This window comes from Onthophagus taurus, chromosome 2 (genome assembly GCF_036711975.1).
Source record: "Onthophagus taurus isolate NC chromosome 2, IU_Otau_3.0, whole genome shotgun sequence".
In the NCBI taxonomy this organism is placed as follows: Eukaryota; Metazoa; Arthropoda; class Insecta; order Coleoptera; family Scarabaeidae; genus Onthophagus; species Onthophagus taurus.
In genome coordinates this window covers 314,128-335,416 of record NC_091967.1, presented here as the reverse complement: position 1 = coordinate 335,416, position 21,289 = coordinate 314,128, and the positions used below count along the sequence as shown (strand labels likewise).

The following is a 21,289-nucleotide window of genomic DNA, read 5'->3' as shown; positions in this document are numbered from 1 at the left end:
GATTGCGACGTTTTTTATACAGATTATTTCTTGTATACACTTGTATAGTAGAAAGTACAGACAGCTCTAAATGCGAGTTATTAAGCAGCCTGGCCGTTCTACGAAAAAGATGCTAACATCAACTTTCTTCAAAAATCCTGATTAGGATAGAGCAAGCATTACTACGAGAAAGAATTTACAAAACCTTCAAAAATCTTCCAAGACAATATCTTCTTTATAACATTTATTATTTTCGTTGAAAATATTTACAAATAAATTTTCAAACGTAAGCTTTCGTCGCCTAATTCTAAGAAATGAATTCAACACACAAATCTTGCTGAAGGGACGTGACCTAGAACCCTACAACTTGTAGCGTTCCCAGTTGCTTGCAGTTTTCTAACCACGAAGACGTCAAGTTGTTTTCGCACCGAAACTTTCCAAGCTTCAAGTTTGCTTCTTTGTTGAGATGAACCCGTTTTCGGCCCCTGAAGGCCTCAGATGTGAACTGAATCACGTCAATTCAATTTCAAGACTTTATGAGATTGTGTTCTGTTGTAATCTAATCTTGTTGAATGATGCCGAAATATGAAAAAAAATTCTGGGCATTATTATTTTTATAATATAAATGGTAATCTTGATAAATATAAAACGTAATCCCTTTCGCATTTTAAATGTCTAAAAAATTTTTTTTAACAAAAAACTAATTCCCGTAGGAGAAGTTTGGACGTTTACTCAAGCGCCATTTTTGTAGGTTCTATAACAGTTCCTGCGTCAAGATAAGCGTCGGCGATTTTTAAAATTTATTACCGTTTGCACGAGAGGCGTGTTTTTAAACCTACCCCCTGGCTCCTTCTTATGAAAAATTTACGTGAAGCGTTGAGAACCTCAAGATTTACTAACTTGCGAACAGAAAACGTGTTCTTACACTTATACTATTTTTAGATAACAATTTTGAACCAATTTTCTCTTTTTTCTTTGTTATATATGCACGCTGTTGATGTAGGGATGTTTTATATTCATTTCCGCAGTACTGAAATTACAGTAATGATACTGGAATTTCAGGAACTGTAATGGAGTTATAATTTGCGGCCGGAAATTGTTTGTTCACTTGTGTTTATGTTAGCGTAGAACATTGATGAAATTTACTTTCACCTAACTTGTATATTGTGTAATTTAATGGAAAGTTTCAAATCTGCAACATTTATTATCTGTACAGAACGAATATAGTGTGCATATTCTGTTATTATATAACCCCCGTTTTATTTGTACTGGATTTGTTAGATAATAGACAGAGAATATTGTTAATCCATTCGTGCTCGTTACTCATTTGATAACGAGCCATTTAGCTATTTTGTCGTACACGGTAAAAAATGGATGTAAAAATACATTATAACTACAAGATTGACTTATGAAATAATACATGAATTAACAACGTAATTTTCGAAATCCAGTTAATACCAAGTAAAATTACAGGAAATTAGTAAATTTACAAAATATTACATTTTTTTAATATGAATTACACAAAGCAATGTAAACTATAGGAAAAACCTGCAAATAATAAATAAATCTATTGCCATAATAAGAAACAAAAAAATACAAATTAAAGAAAATGTATACATTTAACTTAATGCATAAATACGGGCAAAAGGGTCGATTTATCGCGTAAGCGATATCTTCCAAACAACAAAATCAATCAGCAGTATACTAAGTTATATAAGAAAAAATAAACGGCAAGCTGCTATGCTAAACTTATGGTCACTAAAAACGTTTTACTTTATGTGGTTTTGAACAAATTTGAATGGATATAAATCATTTTGCAATCATTTAGACAAGTTTCCAAACATTGCCAATCAAGTTTCAATGATTTTGAGCAATTTTGCAACGTTATAGGTTTGTTTTAATCAACATTAAATGCAATTTTATATGATTTTGAACAACTTGGAATGCATAAAAATCATTTTACAATCATTTAGACAAGTTTTTAAATATTATCAACCACTTTTCAGTCATTTTGAACAATTCTGCATTGTTATAGGTTAGTTTTAATTATCATTAGACGCAGTTTTATATGATTTTGAAGAATTTAGGTTGGATATAAATCATTTAGACAAATTAATATCTGTGAAGTTAGCTTAAAATGATTTTTTTCTTTTTAACTTTTAACAATTTTGCATCGTTATATCTTAGTCTTATCAAAAAACTTTTATAACAAAAGTTGTAGCAAATTTTCTTCTTAACAATATTGCTCTCTTGTATATTTGCTCTCAGATACATCAATATCGAGAAAAATACGAAAATATGAAAATTTTATGCAAATAATAATAAATAAATTTATTGCCATAATAAGAAACAAAAAAATACAAATTAAAGGAAATGTATACATTTAACTTAATGCATAAATACGCGCAAAAGGGTCGATTTATCGCGTAAGCGATATCTTCCAAACAACCCAATCAATCAGCAGTATACTAAGTTATATAAGAAAAAAATAAACGGCAAGCTGCTATGCTAAACTTATGGTCACTAAAAACGGTGCATAATGATAGTTGCTGGAATAAAAGGAGAAGAGAAGAGAAGAAAAGTAGAAGAAGAGAAGAAAAGGAAGAAAGAAAGTTCTCAGGAAGATACTTGGAGAGCCAATAAATGACGTTTTAGGTGGTTTTTAAATGTTACAAGGTGAGGAATATTACGAATCTCAGCAGGCAGACTATTCCAAAGGGTTACTGCCTGCACAGCAAAAGATTTATGGTAAATCTCGGTACTATGGGTCGGGAACATAAGCACAGAATCTAACTGAGATCTAGTGGGTAAACCATGCGACAACAAGCGTTGAAATATGCAATACAGCGCTTTCTGCCTAAGCAACGTTTTCCTTACTGGTACAAACGTTCAACTATTCGTGTCATTAAAGAAAAGCTACTTTATCATAAAAAATGGAAATCTACTCGCCATAACAGTGATTACTTGGCTTTCTCTATCTTGCGCTCCAGGTCTAAGAGGCTTATTGCGGCTGATTATAGAGATTACTTAAACTCGATTCAGGCGGGGGTTATGGAAAATCCCAAAGGAATCTGGTCCTTTGTTAAGTCCAGGAAAGGGGATGCGTCTGGCTTGCCGGCCGCTATGTTTTCTGATGATGGGTCAATGGTGACCTCAGGTCATGATATCTCTTGTGCATTTGCAGAGTATTTCGCCTCGGTTTTCGTAGATGGTAGTATTGACCGCTCAATGGTCTTCGGTGGCCAGGGTGTTTCACCTTGGTTCTCTGCTGACGCAGTCCTCAATGTTTTGGCCCATCTTGACAAGTCCTCTGGCTCTGGTCCGGATGGTATTCCATCTTCCTTTTTGAGGGAGTTTGCTGCCGGACTGTCGACCCCACTTTATCTTATTTTTTCAAAATCCTTACTCGAAGGTACTTTTTCGCGCGCGTGGAAGACAGCTTTTGTCGTTCCAATATTTAAAGGGAATAGACAGTTGGTATCTAATTACCGTTTTTGAAAAAATTGTTTGCGATTACTTTAACCACTCTATTGCTCACTCTCTCATTACTGAACAACATGGATTCTTGTCTGGCCGATCGGTTGAGTCTAACTTAGTGTCTTATGTTAATTTTATTCATTCTACCTTAAATGAGGACTCACAGGTTGACGCAATTTATACCGATTTCTCTAAAGCCTTCGACAAGATTGACCATGGAATTCTTATACAAAAGCTGTCCTCCTTTAACATTCCTTCCGGCATTGTGCGCTGGATAATGTCATATCTTTCTGACAGAAGTCAGGCAGTTAGGATGGGTAGCTTTTTGTCGGACTACAAACCCATCTCATCTGGTGTGCCTCAGGGAAGTCACCTTGGGCCCACATTATTTCTAATTTACATAAACGACATTTCTTCTTGCTTTAAATTTTCCAAATTCCTGCTCTATGCGGATGATAATAAAATATTTACTAGAGTCAGCTCTAGTCATGACTGCCTAAGGCTCCAGGAGGACCTTGATCGACTACATGATTACTATCGCGTTAACAAACTTTATTTGAACTATGACAAATGCCAAAAAATAACGTTTACATGGAAACGCTATCCTATTAATTTTAATTACAACTTTAATGGTAGACCTATTATCTCTACTGACAGAGTGAAGGATCTTGGCATTATACTTGATGCCAAATTGAGATATCACCTTCACATCGAAGTCATGGTGGCGAAAGCCCTGCGTAACCTAGGGTTTGTTATCAGAATAAGTAGACAGTTTACCAATTTTACAAGCATTAGATCCCTTTATATGGCATTTGTTAATAGCGTATTATCCTATGGTTCCATAGTGTGGAATCCTATGTAGGCGGTCTATCGTGATCGCATCGAAGCGGTTCAACGACGCTTTGTACGCTATCTGGCTTACAAATATCATCTTCCCTATTGCGATTACGATAGACGCTGTGTGGTTTTTAACTTATTATCCCTGCGGCAGCGTCGGCTAGTCTCAGACTTAATTTTTCTTTTCAAACTGGTCAATGGCAACTTTAATGTACCACAGCGTTTCACGCGGCGGAATACTACATTCCTTTTAGGCACATCGAACACGAACGCTCATCTAAACTCGCCTATCGTTCGGCTTTTGAATACTTACAATCAGGACTTCAACCATGTTACTCTATTTGGACTCTCGTTGCGCTTATTTAGAGAATTACTATTACGTAACGTTTAGAGTTGTTAACTTCTGTATTGTAGTACAATTATATAATATTTTTCGCTTTTTTTTGTAATTTTTTTTTAATTAGCAACTATCAATGCTGTTATTATTATTTTCATAGTTAATGTTATAATTATTGTTATTTTGTTTTTCTCGTTTTTTTGCTTGGTATGTAGTTAAGTGCTTTGTTTTTATGAGGATGCTTCACTGGGGATATCCTCCCTGTGTGTGTCCCAATAATAAATAAATAAATAAATATAGATACCTTGGGGTTTGATTGTGAAGAACAGTATATAACATAGTTAATATACGAAACGATCTACGGTTCTGACAGCTTAATATCTGCAAATAATTACGGTATGGGGTTATGTGTTAAGATCTCTCGAGATCAAAGATATACCGTATGCAGTTGTTTTGAAGTCTTTGCAGTTTGTTTCGTAGTGTTACCGAAAGATCAGGATATGCCGTGTCAGCATAATCAATATGGGGAAAATCAGGGAAAAACAAAGATTACGACGGATCATGGGAGGAAGGAAGACTTTTCAGTGAGTGGAAACAATGATAGACCTTTCTGCAGACGGATTGAATTTGAGGTTTCCAGGACATTGTAGAATCCATAACCACCCCAAGGTTTCTAACCGTGTCTGACAGCTGAATAATATCTCCGTCGAGCATTAAGTGAATGGATGCAAAATCATTCAGCTTTACCAGTAAAGGTCGACTGCCAAACGCAATTGCTTGAGTTTTAGCAGTATTTAATTTAAGGCCATAACGTTTGGATCAATCCAAAATATTAGAAAGGTCGTGATTAATACGTGCAATTGCTTCCGGAAAATCATCAATAGTTGTCGTAGTGTAAATTTGGAGGTCATCAGCATACACATGATAATTACAAGAAATACAGTGGGCGACGGCATTGATAAAAATCGAAAAGAGCAACGGACCCAACACACTACCCTGGGGTACACCACATTTAATATCACAAGCAGACGAGAAATAAAATAAATGGAAAATCAAGGAAAACAATGTAAATGTATTTACGCGTTGGCATCATTGTGCCGAATACAGTCTAATAACGTATGAATCTCTTATAATAATAATAAACCACTTTAATCTGTCCATTTAGTGTTTGGTTGTTTGGTGCCCTTTAGTACGTATACAGGTTGTACACAAAGTTTTTGTGTTCCAAGTTTGCCGTCTGTTAAAATTGTAAAAGTTTACACTTTTTCCACTATTCTTTTAATGTTTTTGTACTGTAAAACATTATAACAATGGTGGAAAAACTATTGGCTTTCATAATTTGGACATAAAACGAATTTGGATATGTAGAACTTACATAATGACATTCGTATTTTAACATTTATTGCTATAAGCTTAAGAAATTAAGCTTAAAATTATGTAAATGTACAGGGCTGAATAATGAATTATTACATACCAGACGAACTACAATATTCATAGCACAAGTAATTTTACATATAAATATAGTCATTTTTATGTGTTAACATGTGTACATTACCTGGGTTAAGAAGTAAAATTACATCAATCACAAACGAAAAGTACAAACATAGAAATGGAAAATGCGCTTGTTTAGATATGCATTTATTTTGCTATTACATACGTGTAACTTTTTGGCAATAAATTACCAGTACTGGACCATGTAATTATTTTTTACTGTGTAGTGCACATGGACATTTTGACCACCAGGCTATAAAAAATAGCCAGTTCTCGTGAAAGTATGTCTCCTCGTAAAAAAGAACAAAATCACCAGATCCGCTCAAGTTTGCTGCCTGATATTTTAAATTCAGTTTTAGCCACATAAATGAGAAATGGTTAAAATTTTTGTGAAGAACTGGTTATCTTCAGAAAAGATTTACCTTAAAAATAAAGCATAATTGTTGTGGAGCACGAGATTCCGAATGTTTTAGAAAAAAAGTTTTTGCATAAACGGTGTAGCAAATTTTATTCATAACAATACTTTGAGTTAAAAATAAATGGTTTTTCTTAAAAACGTAATTAAGTGAAAACTCTTTCTTGATCTCATTCATCGCTTTCTCAATGAATTATAATTAAAATCGATTAGTTCGCAATTAGTTGGTGAATAGAGAAAAAGCGACTTAAAACTTGATTGGGATGATTCAGAGATCTCTGATTTATATTTAACGAGCTGTTGCTGTAGGTAAGATGAACTCTAGGGAAATCGACTTTTTCTTGTTTTCAAGCGCAATTCATGGATAAACTAGTATAAGAAAAAAATTATGTAATATAACTGTAGTAAATAAAACCTTTCTTTACTTAATGAGACATAAAATACTAAAGAAACCAAATATTTTAATAAGATTACCCTAATATGGTGTGAATCCATATCATGAGCAGATAATATCATCTAAGTAGTCGAGTAAACTGTACACATGATACGATAATATTACAACGCGCAGTATGGGGTGGTTAAGATACCACGTGTCAATACGACCTTTGAAAAGCCTCACTCAACGTGTTTACGGTAGCATCCCTAGTATATGGAGTACTAACATGCATGTTCACCATTATAATAATTGGTAAAATCGGCTCGGTAACTACACTTTGAAGCAACGCCGCCACAATATCCCGAGCATTAGCGAAATTTCCATTAATTATGCTTCTGTATATGTACATTATAAATCACTTTGCAGTTACCGACATGATTTTATTCCAACGAGCTGTTTTCGCGGTTACCACACAATGTATCCAATATGCAATGCGCACAGGATTTGTTTTAGCTCAATCAACGAAATTAGCGTTGAATTAATTGAATGTCACAAGAGATATAACATTTGTATTTGTTACTGTTGAAACCAGAAATTAGGTAAAATTAGCGTTGTCTAATTAGAAGTACCTACTTTTAATAAATCCTTTTCAATACAATTAGAATTAGTCTTATATACAATGCGATCAAGAAAGCCGGTCTGTTAGAAACTACTTTCCCAAGCGCTTTATACCAATACTTACTGCCCTCGTCACACCGGTCACACCATTGAGGTCTTATATATAATCTAGAGTGCGTATGTGGTGGTGGTGGGGGTAATCAAAAAGTCAGACATGTTGGATGTACCGACCTGAACTTAGCTATAGTTTCAAGTCTCCATTGTACCTACAAGACCTACGATTATAACCTCACAATTCTTATAAATATATTGTTATTTTTGTTAAAATTTTATTTTTATTGAAGATTTTCGAATTCTTTTTGTTTCACATATGTTTTTTTATAATTTGGTTGGTTGGAAGCTTTGATTATATATAATATGGATTGAGCCAACGAGAGAGATAGCTTGCGCAAGGTGATCGAACCGAGATAGACATAGAAGCGTACTGCCATATAATGGGTGTACTGATAGAAGTGAGATAGATATAGAAGCGTACTGACATATAATATATCTATCTTTGTTACACTTTCACATTATCGCTTTCCATCTGCGTCTATTCACCTTGAGCAACATTTTTGTTAGTAGATATATTCAGTTAGCTCAATCCATATTATATATAATCAAAGGTTGGAAGATTATTTACAAAGTCCATAAAATGTTTCTGGTTAGTTGACTTGAAATTAACAATGAAGTTCAAGTAAAGTTTATTATAAAATAAACTAACAATTATTTATAAGCAAAAGGTTAACGTGATCAATCAGAATTGTTTTAAACATTTTCTTCTTAGTTTATGTTAATTATAAGTGTTATTGTTAAAAATTATTAAGTTCTTTTAAAATACTATATAATTAATAATTATTTATTAATAAAAAATTAATGTATTTTGTTTTGGTTATTATTTTCTGTGTTTCCAGTTTATAATAATGTAAATTCTTGCATAACTATATATAAGAATTTCGAATTTCCCGCCAAGTTGGTACATCTAACATGGCGACCTTTCTGGCTTCATTTTAGGCGTGGTGGGGACAACAGCATACGCACTCTAGATTATATATAAGATCTCAATGGTCACAGCACAGGTCAAAAAGCAGTAAATAGAGGATATTTTATAATGTAAAAAATTTATACAGAGCGGTCACTCACCCTATATTCTGTGTCAATTTTAATTCAAATTTAGCGGTTAAGAATCTAACCCCTTTTCAAGATGGCGGAGGTCATTCGAAAATCAGATTGTCGTAAACAAAAGAAAAGGGCGGAGCTTCCTTTCTGTATTCTGTGATATTTCCATACCCCATTTTGATCTTTTACTCCATTTCGAAGATAAGATTGGAGAAGAAACTTTGAAACTTGATTTAATCTAAAAATAAATCAACGAAATTTATACCAAACCGATTTAAAATAAAATAATTATTTACCTTATTGAAAAATCACAGATAATATTAAATAAAACCGCAATAAATTCAAAATGAAATATTGAAAACACCGAACGCCAAAATCAAGAATACGACTCTGAGCTCAGCTGATCGAAACCATTGAAACTAAAAATCGATATCACCTCGTCGACCAATAAGAACGTTGAAAATTAAAAACAAGTAGAGATGGGAGGAGGCTGTGACGAGGGCAGTAAATATTGGTATCAAGCGCTTGGGAAAGTAGTTATTAGCGGACCGGCTTTTTTGATCTCTCGGTACATCACCCTTTGTGAATTAATAAAAAAGAATGATTTTTTTTATCTGACCTAAAATAAATTTCAACTTTTTTCCCTTCTTTTTCCCTTGATAGAAGGGTATTGAGGGTCGTTTGTGTATTGGTCCTGTGAGTCCGGATCCTGTCGGTCCCATTCCCTCGAGACGTATTTTCTCTTTACCGGTGGGACTGTAAAATCCTGGTACCTGGCAGGCGGGTCGTATTAGCCCCATACACCGTGCCCGAAGGCGAGCTTTAAGGGATGATTCGTCTTGAACGCAGCACGTCCTGCAGCTAAAATAGACACCTTTTCTCCGCAAATTAAAATAGGACCCTAACCGCACTATTTTATTGGATTTGGAATTGAATTTCCGCGGTTGAGAACTGTGCAGTCGTTGAAAGGTGCTCTCCGGAAAGCTGTAATGTCATTTGGGGATCTGCAAATAACTGAAGCGATAAAGGTTTTTTTGTTCGGTTTTATAACCTCTCTCTGAAATGATGGGTCATAAACGTTGTTACATTTATCAACCATTACATTTACCTTTAGACATAGGTAAAAGCATTTGCATAGGGAAATAGGTATGTAGTAGTTGGTAACACCGGAACGCTTGAAAATAGAAACTTTGAATTGACAATTAGAAACTGTCAAAACACAAAATGTATTCACCTGACAAAAATGTTTCATGTACACCTCCCAAAATAAGAGAACTTGCTCAGAGTTCAATGTCCTCATCATTGTGGACCTTGTATTCGATGCTAAGAACGTGTTTAAACATCCATAAACAAAAATTGTCACATTGACAACTAGAAAAATTAATGACCCAATGTCACCAACTTGTACTGGTTCCATAAAATGTTACTAAAATCTCATTACAGCATCGGATGCTGTAAGGAGTCTCATTACAGCACCCGTTTGAGTACTGTTATAGCTTCCATTACCGTAGCGAATTACAAAAAAAATGTAACATAGCTTAATAGTACAGGCATTAGATAGTTTTGCAAAGGAAAAGTTTTGCTTGAAAGTTGCATTTTATGTGGGACAAAGTAAGTAGATACGCCCTGGCATCTTAAGTGAAATTCACTGTACATATATTGAAATCAATCACTGTATCTAACACCTTGTAGTGTTCTTTAACAGTTTTAAGAGAGTAGTTTCTTTGACATTTCCTATTATCGCCTGGTCCTCAAGGTCATATCGTTATTGTGGAAAATATTGAGTATTTTTATAACATTCCATTATTCTACTGACGTCATCCTTAAATCAAATTTATGCCACCTTTTCTTTACGACTCAAGAGATGCGCCGGTATAAAGCGATGAAAAAAAAAGAGGTGGGTGGAGATGAAGGTATCGGATGACATCGTGACGTTCCTTTGGGAGTGTAGAGGCTTATGGAGTCACTTTATTTGAAAGGGTGGGCGTATTCTCTCACAAGGTAAAGCGACTTGTGGTTTTTGTGTTCATAGAGCGGTTCTTGTAACGTTTCTTTGCCCCCGAAAATACTAGTCTATTTTTGTTGGGGTTGAAATAATAAACCCCTTGATATCCTACTCTCGAATAAATACCCGATTTCGAACTTTCATTGTTTATTTATGAGGATTGAACTTCTCTCCCGAGTTCGGAGTGTAAATAGGCTAAGGGAAGGGAATATCCACGTTGACAAACGCGAAGCAATTACGTATAGGTGAGAAGGGCGACGCAAATGGCAAGGAATCAACCGAGTTTAGAGTGTTTCAGGAGAAAGGGTTGCGTTCATTGTACTGTTGTTTATTTTGTTAGGTTACGAACAGGATTTATGCAATAAATAACTCCATTCTCTCAACTAGAGAGAGCGCAATAATAGGTAAAATGACTTTTACCATTCCAAGTTGTAATTGTGTTATCGTCTAGGTAACGGTGTTCATAAATATTCAACAACTCCGAGTATTATGTGATTTGTATCCTCGTTTTTATTGCTTCAACATGTTTTCATTTAAAAAATATTACAACTTTGCGTATTCGGAACAATTCGAATGAACTTAGAGATATAAAATAAGCTGCGATATTAGGAGGGTCGTCCTCTACACACGACTAACATAAATTCTAAGCTAATAAACTTTTCCTTAATCCGGACCGTTTCGTCGTTCGAATAACGAAGTTCGCAACCAAACAATGAGAAAATCGCGCTCTTCCGACAAAATTGGCGCTCTTCAACTATGCCGTTTAATCTGGCAATCGAAACCCTCTGTACCAAGCGAAGTGGTAGCGCGTTTGAAGTTTTAAATTGGATTTAACAGCCGGACTGGGCGATAGGCTATCGGCATGCGCGGACTTAAAAAGAAAAAACTTTGGATTTCATCTCCGCAACAGCAAAATGCGATTGCAGCTGGTGTTAAAAGAACAATAAGAGAAAATAAAAAGAAATAAGCTGTGGATTTTCTTTTAAACCAATTCCTTCTGTATTTCGTTACAAATTTAATCTTGAAATTATCATTGGAAAGCTGTAAATAGACGCCAAGCTTAATTAAGTTTCGATATCACCACAAGAGACTATTTGCAACACGATTTCAATTCCAAATACATACAATCGATTTCACCGTATTCGTTCGTTAGTCATCAATTGTTCACATGTACAGGGTGTCCCAATTTCGATGTCCGCATAGGCTATCTCCGAAACTACAAGAGATAGAAAAAAAGTAGCTTACATGTCATGATCTCGTTTTTCGAGAAAATGCTAATGCCGAAAACTCCGAACAGCTATCGTCTTTTGTTTTCGCCCTATCGGCAAAAAGTGAAAATTTTGCGAAAACGACAATCGCGAATATCTCACTTATTATCAAAGATGGAGTATTATAAATAAAACATTATATGGGCAACTTTTTACGAAGAATTCAGTGGCGTAGGAAGAATTTTTTTCCCATCTTTTATTTTCGAGATTTTAGACGTAACTTTATTTTTTTAAATAGAAACCATAGTTGGCTATGACTTAAAATAATTTGTTATTTTCTTCTGATAACAAATATATATAGTTTGTAGGGTGTATTTCTTATGGTTATTGAATAATTAACAAAAATTCATTTTGTTTGATCTAAAACTAATGTATGTATTTAAAAGTTAATGTTGCTATGGTGATAACCATACATACTATGATGGAATATAATGTATCAATTTTTTTTGTTCTTTCTAAAACTATTGTATGTATTTAAAACTTAATGTTGTTATGGTGATAACCATACCATGAGGGAAAGCATTGTTTTCAATTATTGCCAATATTTCTAGCAAGGACAGTAGAATCTAACAGGACTGCTACATCCATTGTATTTTTGTAGTCGATTACGGGTTGGTTGCCCGCACTCTACGTCACACTATTTGCCACGCCTGATAACAGTCTATGTTTTTAGAGGTTATATGATAGACATTAATACGTCTAAAAACATAAAACTTCAAAACTAATATGAATACTTCATTTTGTGGATCCTTGTTATCAATATGTATAAATATGAAAAAGTCATGTATGTTTTTATGCTTTTATTGATAGATAATTTAAAACTCTGCCTGACGCGTTTCGGCGATCTACGCCATCTTCGGAGGCACTACAAAATTAAACATAAAGGTACAGAAATCATTTTGTGTTGTTACAATTGTAAATATTATTAATGTGAGTAGAATTTTTGAAATTAACATCAAGATTAACAAACTGAATATAAATTAAATGAAACAAAGTGTAACAAACCTGAATATTATTAAAGAACATGTGTCTAACTTACTTCGTCCTTTTTGGTTATGTCAACATAAAATATATGTCATTCTATCCATGTGCGGTACAATCAATATGCTTACTGTAGTAGTCTTTTTAAATATAAACAAATGATGGTTTGGATTAACAATTTTATCAATAATTATTTAGTTTTACTCGAGAGCGAACAATTTTGGGAAGAGGTGTGCTTGGTGTTAGTGGTCTTGCGCAGTATTAACTATATGGTACGCATGCGTGTTGAGGATGGTCAAACTCTTAGGTTTAAATATGAATTTTGAAGAAGTTGTCATTAATATTCTATAAATAAATGAACTATAGAGGAAAAGGGGGGGGGAAGGAGAAATAAAGGTGGGCTGGGAAAGGGAAAGTAGCCGTTGGGATCCCATGAAGTGCGGAGCCTCCACACAGACAAGATGAAGAAACCCTCGGCATCATGGGGGTTTTTTGAAAGGGTATTTGAGGAAGGTGTAAAGTGGTATCTTGTTCAATTGTGTCTGATCATTCAAACATATTATGTCTGGTTTAGTCTTTCTTAATCTATCTATTTCATACTGTTCATGAAGTTCTAACTTTGTTCCCTTGTTTAATTAATTATTATATTTATTATAACATATTTAAATATCATCTACAAAATTCTAATTTTCGATTGACATCTCTGGCACGTAAATAATGAGTTAGCCCCGCTTTGTATGGTTTATACTTATTTTTCTTTCATATTCGGGAGCAGCGGCTTTTGGGTCAGACGTCTTGTTGCAATTTCTCTTGCAGGTCATTTTGGTATGTTTTTGTATGTGGTTTGGGGAAGGATCAAATATCTATTAAATTTTCTGCTGACCGGCTGAAGGTTCGTACGTGCGGTTGTCTTCTTTCTGGATATCTTGCGAAATAAAATTCCGCGGCAAACGTCGCATTCTTATCTGATAACATATAGCATTCCATCATGTTACATTTTTCATAATTTTCGAAATTCATTGTAAAGTTTTATTCAGTTTTGTTATACTTTGACACTTAACACGCTGGTGCATAATGCCAGAGTTGATATCGAATTTTTAAATACAAACTTTGGCAATTATTTAATACATTATGTTCCATCATAGTATGTATGGTTATCACCATAGCAACATTAACTTTTAAATACATACATTAGTTTTAGATCAAACAAAATGAATTTTTGTTAATTACTCAATAACTATAAGAAATATACCCCACAAACTATAGATATTTGTTATCAGAAGAAAATAACAAATTATTTTAGGTCATAGCCAACTATGGTTTCCATTTAAAAAAATAAAGTTACGTCTAAAATCTCGAAAATAAAAGATGGGAAAAAAATTCTATCTACGCCACTGAATTCTTCGTAAAAAGTTGCCCATATAACGTTTTATTTATAATACTCCATCGTTGATAATAAATGAGATATTCGCAATTGTCGTTTTCGCAAAATTTTCACTTTTTGCTGATAGGGCGAAAACAAAAGACGATAGCTGTTCGGAGTTTTCGGCATTAGCATTTTCTCGAAAAACGAGATCATGACATGTAAGCTACTTTTTTTGTATCTCTTTTAGTTTCGGAGATAGCCTATGCGGACATCGAAATTTGAACCACCCTGTACATACATAGGTATACAACCGGAAATTTATTTCAACCGAACGTATTCAATTAAAACTTATCTCACACAACTTTTAATCATATTATCTTTAATTTCAGACAACATCGAACGACACTTCGTTAGGGGTAGTGGAAGATCTTCAAAAACAAGATGCAGTCACGATGATGTCGATTTTATTAGTGGGTAAGCATTTAGATTTAGTTGTTGCAATCAATCTCGCGAATCACCACAATTTCCGTTACAATCTTCGTATCCAAGTTTGTATTAACATCGCGCAAATTGTTTCCGTACAGATGCATAGTTTCCTAAGTTCGGTTGTTAAGTTTCAAATGCAAAGTAACCCTTCTAATCGAACATAAGGATAAGAAACATTGAATTTCCCGGTTGAAATAGCATTCTCTCCATTAACTTTAGAGAAATAGATCAAGATGTTTCGCATAAGTTATTATTAAAATGTCATCAAACAGTTCGTTCTCAAAGATAATATCATTTAAAATAGTAAATCAACATCACGCACCAAATAATTTTGTAATTAAAGCCACAGCAAACCGTAGAGTGTTCAATACCGATCGGCATACAACGCAATGAAGGGATAAATGGAAATAGTGCTGCTGACAGCCCGATTTACGAGATCCATATATGCCATATTCCATCGCGCGATGCGGAAGGCATGACTTTTTTCCGATTTTCGCCTAAATCTGAAAGCACCGTTTCCCCAATTTGATGATGGATCACTCGAAACGCCACCCTACATTATCTATAAACGTTCGTGGATATTAAACTGAAAGCATCGACCGGACGACAAGTATCAATCATGTTGCGGACCATCCCATAAGACTTTGTAAAAAAGTCTTCACTGCGGAGATAGACTCTCGGTCGATTTTTATGGGCTTTATTTTGAGAGGATTGCACGTACTGGGGAGAGGGATAAAAGGAGAACTGTCCACTCGAGTCATTATCCGCAGGAATGACCAATGTTATAGGACCGTAACTCGTTAATTTTCGATTACTGTGGTTAATGGGTCAATCGCTATGATTTAACAAATTAGAAATTTAGGAACAATCAATGATTTCATTAAATATTACTACTATTATTTATCAATACGAAGCTGGTTGTTTTTACTGGAGGTGCATCATTTTGTATAAAGAAAACATTTACAAATACTGAAACTACGAAAGTCAGAGCCCTAAAACTTTTCCCTTTACAATTTTTTTCTAAAGTTAGTAATACTAGACATCGAACGAAATAACAGGATACCTATTATCGAACGAAATATCTTTTTTCAAAAAACAAAAATTGATATCGTAATTTTTTCTATATCTCTGTCTATTATCATGTCATTAGTAAAGAATTATTTGCAAATCAGAATTTAAATCAATCATTAAGAAATTATCAGCACTTATTATTCAAATCATAAGCTAAACGGATTTTCAAAGTATCTTTTAATTTTTAAACAACACTTCTCGATATTACTTTCTATTTTACTGTTAATCGACAATAATTAGAAAAACCAACAGGAAATACATACATTTCATCCAAGATTCACAAACCTATCAAAAGTACAGTTTGATGAAGAGGAAACCACATTATTGAATAAGGGATATAAATTTGCTTATGAAGAAAAACCAATACCACTACCATACCTCGCTATAGAAATAGAAGCTGCAGCCAACAACACAGAATATGAAGAAAACATAAGAAAAGAAACAATTGATATACTGAGACGAGAAGAATAAAACGAAGAATAACACACATGAACAAAGAAAATAAAAAGAATAACAACAACAACACAACCAGAATCATAAAAAAGATCAAAAGAAAAATTAACAACAATAATTTAATACACTGTTGGAAATAATTAACGAGCACACCCTGTATAATCTGAACGCGTGTGTCTAGCGCAATAAAATTTTGTATGGAAGTAGTACTAAAGTAGTGTAACTTACTCTCACATGGAGAGCGGCATAACTCTGCTGGGAGGAGAAACATCAATAGCGAGAGTATCCCCCGTGAGCTTCGCGTACCATCTCTACACGACGTGGCATGGAGTCTATAAGTCGCTGTATTGTAGCGAGAGGGATGGCCAACCATGCCACCTCAACTCTAGAAGTCTCCGACCAGTCATGTCCCAAACATGTTCGATCGGATTCAGATGCGGAAACCGAGCTAGCCATGGAAGCATTCGTATATGGTGCTCTTCCACAAAGGTCTGTACAACACGCCCGATGTGCTGTCGTACGTTGTCGTGCATGTATAGCAGACCTGGGAGCCGCCGTAGGGAAGCACAACGGACCGTAGCACCTCATCTACGTATCGTTGACCCGTCATGGTCTGCTATACACGCAGCAGACGTGTACGTCCACCATATGTAATCGCACCCCATACCATAATGCTCGGTTGTCGGTGGATAGGGCGTTCTTGCACATACTGCTCGAGTAGACGATCACCACGGCTCCGACGAACTAAAATTCGCGCATCACCGGTGCTCAATTCGAATCTTGATTCGTCGGAAAACAAAATGTCCCTCTCTACTCGGCAACCTACTAATGCCTAGCGTCGACCCACTCGTGACGTATGCTGCGGTGCTCGGGTGTTACTGGAATCCGCTGTATCGCACGACGCGCTCGCAGTCCACTATCTACCGTGAGTGCGCCTTCCCATGCCGGTGGCAAAACAGCTCCAAGTTGTCTTGAGGAGGACACACACGACGCTAAAGCGCTGAGCACAAGAGCGCGATCCTCGTGTGCTGGAGACGCGCAGGGCCGTCCCTGCCGCGGCTGAAGGTACCTATGTCCTACCTCAGACCATTCTCGCCATGCCCGTTCCAATGCCGACAACGGAACAACTCGAAACTCCCTGAATAAACTCGTCTACAGTAAACCTTTGTGCTCCGCAAATATTATGGACTTATCTTCACGCGTTCAGATTATACAGGTGTGCTCGTGAATTATTTCCAACAGTGTAATAACAGGAGGCGACAAAAATGCGGGCCTGGTTATCATAGACAAAGAATCATACATCAAGAAAACATTAAATTTTTTTAAAGACAACAACTTTGCAGAAATAAAGAATAATCAGACAAAACAATTTCAAGTGGAGACAAGAAAATTAATTAGAGAAGTAGAAAAAAAAAATTTTTACCGAGAACAATATCAATACATTTTATTTGACTCCTATGAACCCAATTTATACTCACTAATAAAACTACACAAAACAGAACAACCTATACGACCAATCATAACATCTATCAGCTCCTCTACATACAAGATAAGTAAATTCATTATTAAATTTATTAACGATAACATTAAATTTGAAAACAAATATACCCTTAAAAATAGAGAAGTAATTAACACGATCCAGGACACTAAGCTGCCAAAAGACTTTTTAATGGCATCTCTGGACGTCACAAATTTATACACGAATATTCCAACAGAAGAAACCATCAAAATCTTAGACAATATAATTAAATTATATATTATACAGCCTGATTCAGAGTAAGCGCCTTATTTTTTTTTAGCCACACTGTGGGTACTACTTTCAAAATATTTGGCAGTAATATGTTTTAGGACACTCTCTACACGATGGTGATATCATATTTTCAATTGGACGAATTATTTCAAAATGACGACTGTCAACTTTTTTTTTTTAAATGGAATGTCAAATTTTTTTTTTATTATTGAGATCTTAAAAGCATTCTTTTTACGACAGTATTTTGTTTTTCTTAATAATTCATTTCTTTCCCCATCCAAAAGGAACCTAATATTTTAATCTATACTCTGTTTTTAAACCAGGAGGAGTATTTTAAATTTGTCACCAGATTGACCTTGCACGTGATTGGTTGAATGCGAGGAAGGTTCACACACAGGCAATTTTGAATTTGAAGGTTAGGTAATTGATAATTCGACAGTTTCGTGTCATTATTGTATATTTTGTGTTCTTAAACCCTTTTTTATTATATTTTGAAATAAATATACTCATAACTTCAATATTAATTTGTATGTAGGGTGTTGACGATAACAAATGAAAATAAATACAATAATAAGTAAATAAATGAATAATAATTATTATTTCTAGTTTTAATTTTTTAGTAGTTGTTTAGCCCTGTGTCTTCAGACGCTGAATGTTAGGTAAGGTTAGTTTTGTTTACAAACATTAATTATACCATGACGTATTCTTTGGCAATTTGTAATGGCAATTATAGCGTGAAGTTTTCTTTTGTAATGTCAATTATAGCGTGAAGGAATGTGAGGTAAGGTTAGTTTTGTTTACAAACATTAATTATACCATGAAGTTTTCTTTGGCAATTAGTAATGGCAATTATAGCGTGAAGTTTTCTTTTGTAATGTCAATTATAGCGTGAAGGAATGTGAGGTAAGGTTAGTTTTGTTTACAAACATTAATTATACCATGAAGTTTTCTTTGGCAATTAGTAATGGCAATTATAGCGTGAAGTTTTCTTTTGTAATGTCAATTATAGCGTGAAGGAATGTTCGGTAAGGTTAGTTTTGTTTACAAACATTAATTATACCATGAAGTATTCTTTGGCAATTTGTAATGGCAATTATAGCGTGAAGTTTTCTTTTGTAATGCAAATTATAGCGTGAAGGAATGTGAGGTAAGGTTAGTTTTGTTTACAAACATTAATTACACCATGCAGTTTTCTTTGGCAATTAGTAATGGCAATTATAGCGTGAAGTTTTCTTTTGTAATGTCAATTATAGCGTGAAGGAATGTTAGGTAAGGTTAGTTTTGTTTACAAACATTAATTATACCTTGAAGCTTTCTTTGGCAATTATACTCTGTTTTTAAACCAGGAGGAGTATTTTAAATTTGTCACCAGATTGACCTTGCACGTGATTGGTTGAATGCGAGGAAGGTTCACACACAGGCAATTTTGAATTTTGAATTTGAAGGTTAGGTTATTGACAATTCGACAGTTTCGTGTCATTATTGTAAATTTTGTGTTCTTAAACCCTTCTTTATTATATTTTGAAATAAATACACTCATAACTTCAATGTTAATTTGTATGTTTAGTGTTGACGATAACAAACGAAAATAAATACAATAATAAGTAAATAAATAAATAATAACAATTATTAATTTAAATTTACCGCCAAAATATCTAGTGATATTTTCTGGTGATTTTTCCTAGTGTAAATCTGACTTTCCCGTTTACTCCTCCTGGTTTAAAAACAGAGTATAGTAGCGCATGAATGTTTTACACTCGATGTTATTTTTGTCAAAATAAATAAATAAGTAGATGTTTATTACAAAATAAAGTTTAATTGTTTCTTTTGTGTCTAGCGCTACTTGATATTTGGACAAAAATAACATCGAGTGTAAAACATTCATGCGCTACTAGATTAAAATGTGTGCTTTTTGATGGGGAAAGAAATGAATTTTTAAGAAAAACAAAATACTATCGTATAAAGAATGATTTTAGGACCTCAATAATAAAAAAAAATGTTGGCATTCCATTAAAAAAAAAGTTGACAGTCGCCATTTTGAAATAATTCTTCCAATTGAAAATGTGGCATCACCATCGTGTAGAGAATGACCTAAAACATATTACTGCCAAATATTTTGAAAGTAGTACCCATAGTGTGGCTAAAAAAAATAAGGCGCTTACTCTGAATCAGGCTGTATATTATTAAATTAATTAAAGCCAAATTTCTTTAAATTTAATGAAAAGATGTATAAATTCAACGAAGGAGTGCCCATGGGATCTCCATTGAGTGGTCTGCTGGCAGATATATTCATGAACAAATTTGAAACCAATATACTAAGATCTTCAACATATACAAACATAATTCTCTGGCGTCGCTACTTACAATTAGACGACATACTCCTCATATGGAACGGATCTGAAGAAAGAGAAATAGAATTATTTAAAGAGGATATTACCAAAATACATAAGAATATTAAATTCACCCTAGAAATTGAAAAGAACAAAAAAATAAACTTCTTAGATATAACACTTCAGAATGAACAAGGTGAAATATCATTTAATATATACAGAAAACCAACCCAGACTGACATAATTGTACCTCATGACTCCTTCCACCATCATACACATAAAAACACATCCTTCCATACATACATTCACAGAGCATTTTCAACACATCTCAACGAGGAAAACTTAAACAAGGAAATTAAAATAATAAAAAACATAGCAAACAACAATGGATACCCATCACAACACATAGATAAGATGATCAAAAACTATAGAATAAAACAATATCTAAAAAACTCAAGACAAACAAAACACTCAATTTCGATCACTACCATACTGTGGAAAAATAGCGCACAAAATCAGTAAAATATTCAATAAAAATAATATAAAGGTTGCCTTTAAATCACATAATAACATAAAAAACATACTAAACAACACAAAAGGAAACATCGAAACATTAGATAAAAACGGTGTATACCGTTTTGGGCTGTAATACATGTGGAGCCTTTTATGTGGGAGAAACTGGAAGAAATATACGAACTTGAATGAAAGAACACCTACGAAACACAGATTCAAATTTTGGAAGAAAACAAACATGAATTTAACAAAGAAAACAACATCAAACTATTACATAATATGACAAAAAGCCAAAAAATGCTTATATACGAAACATACGAAATTGAAAGAATGAAATACAAGAATAATCACCTAGAGAACCTTAACGACAAGACACAA

The 21,289-nt window shown here is 34.1% G+C and overlaps 1 protein-coding gene across 2 annotated transcripts in view; it reads left to right on the top strand.

Annotated features, from left to right (window-relative positions):
* The window catches only part of LOC111419407 (dopamine receptor 1-like), a 160,036-nt gene that overhangs the window by 121,795 nt on the left and 16,952 nt on the right, over positions 1-21,289 (top strand). For both annotated transcript variants that reach the window (XM_071201555.1, XM_071201554.1), the window contains exon 4: positions 14,698-14,782. In XM_071201555.1, the coding sequence (XP_071057656.1) occupies positions 14,698-14,782 (85 nt within the window). The remainder of the gene's footprint in view (positions 1-14,697; positions 14,783-21,289) is intronic.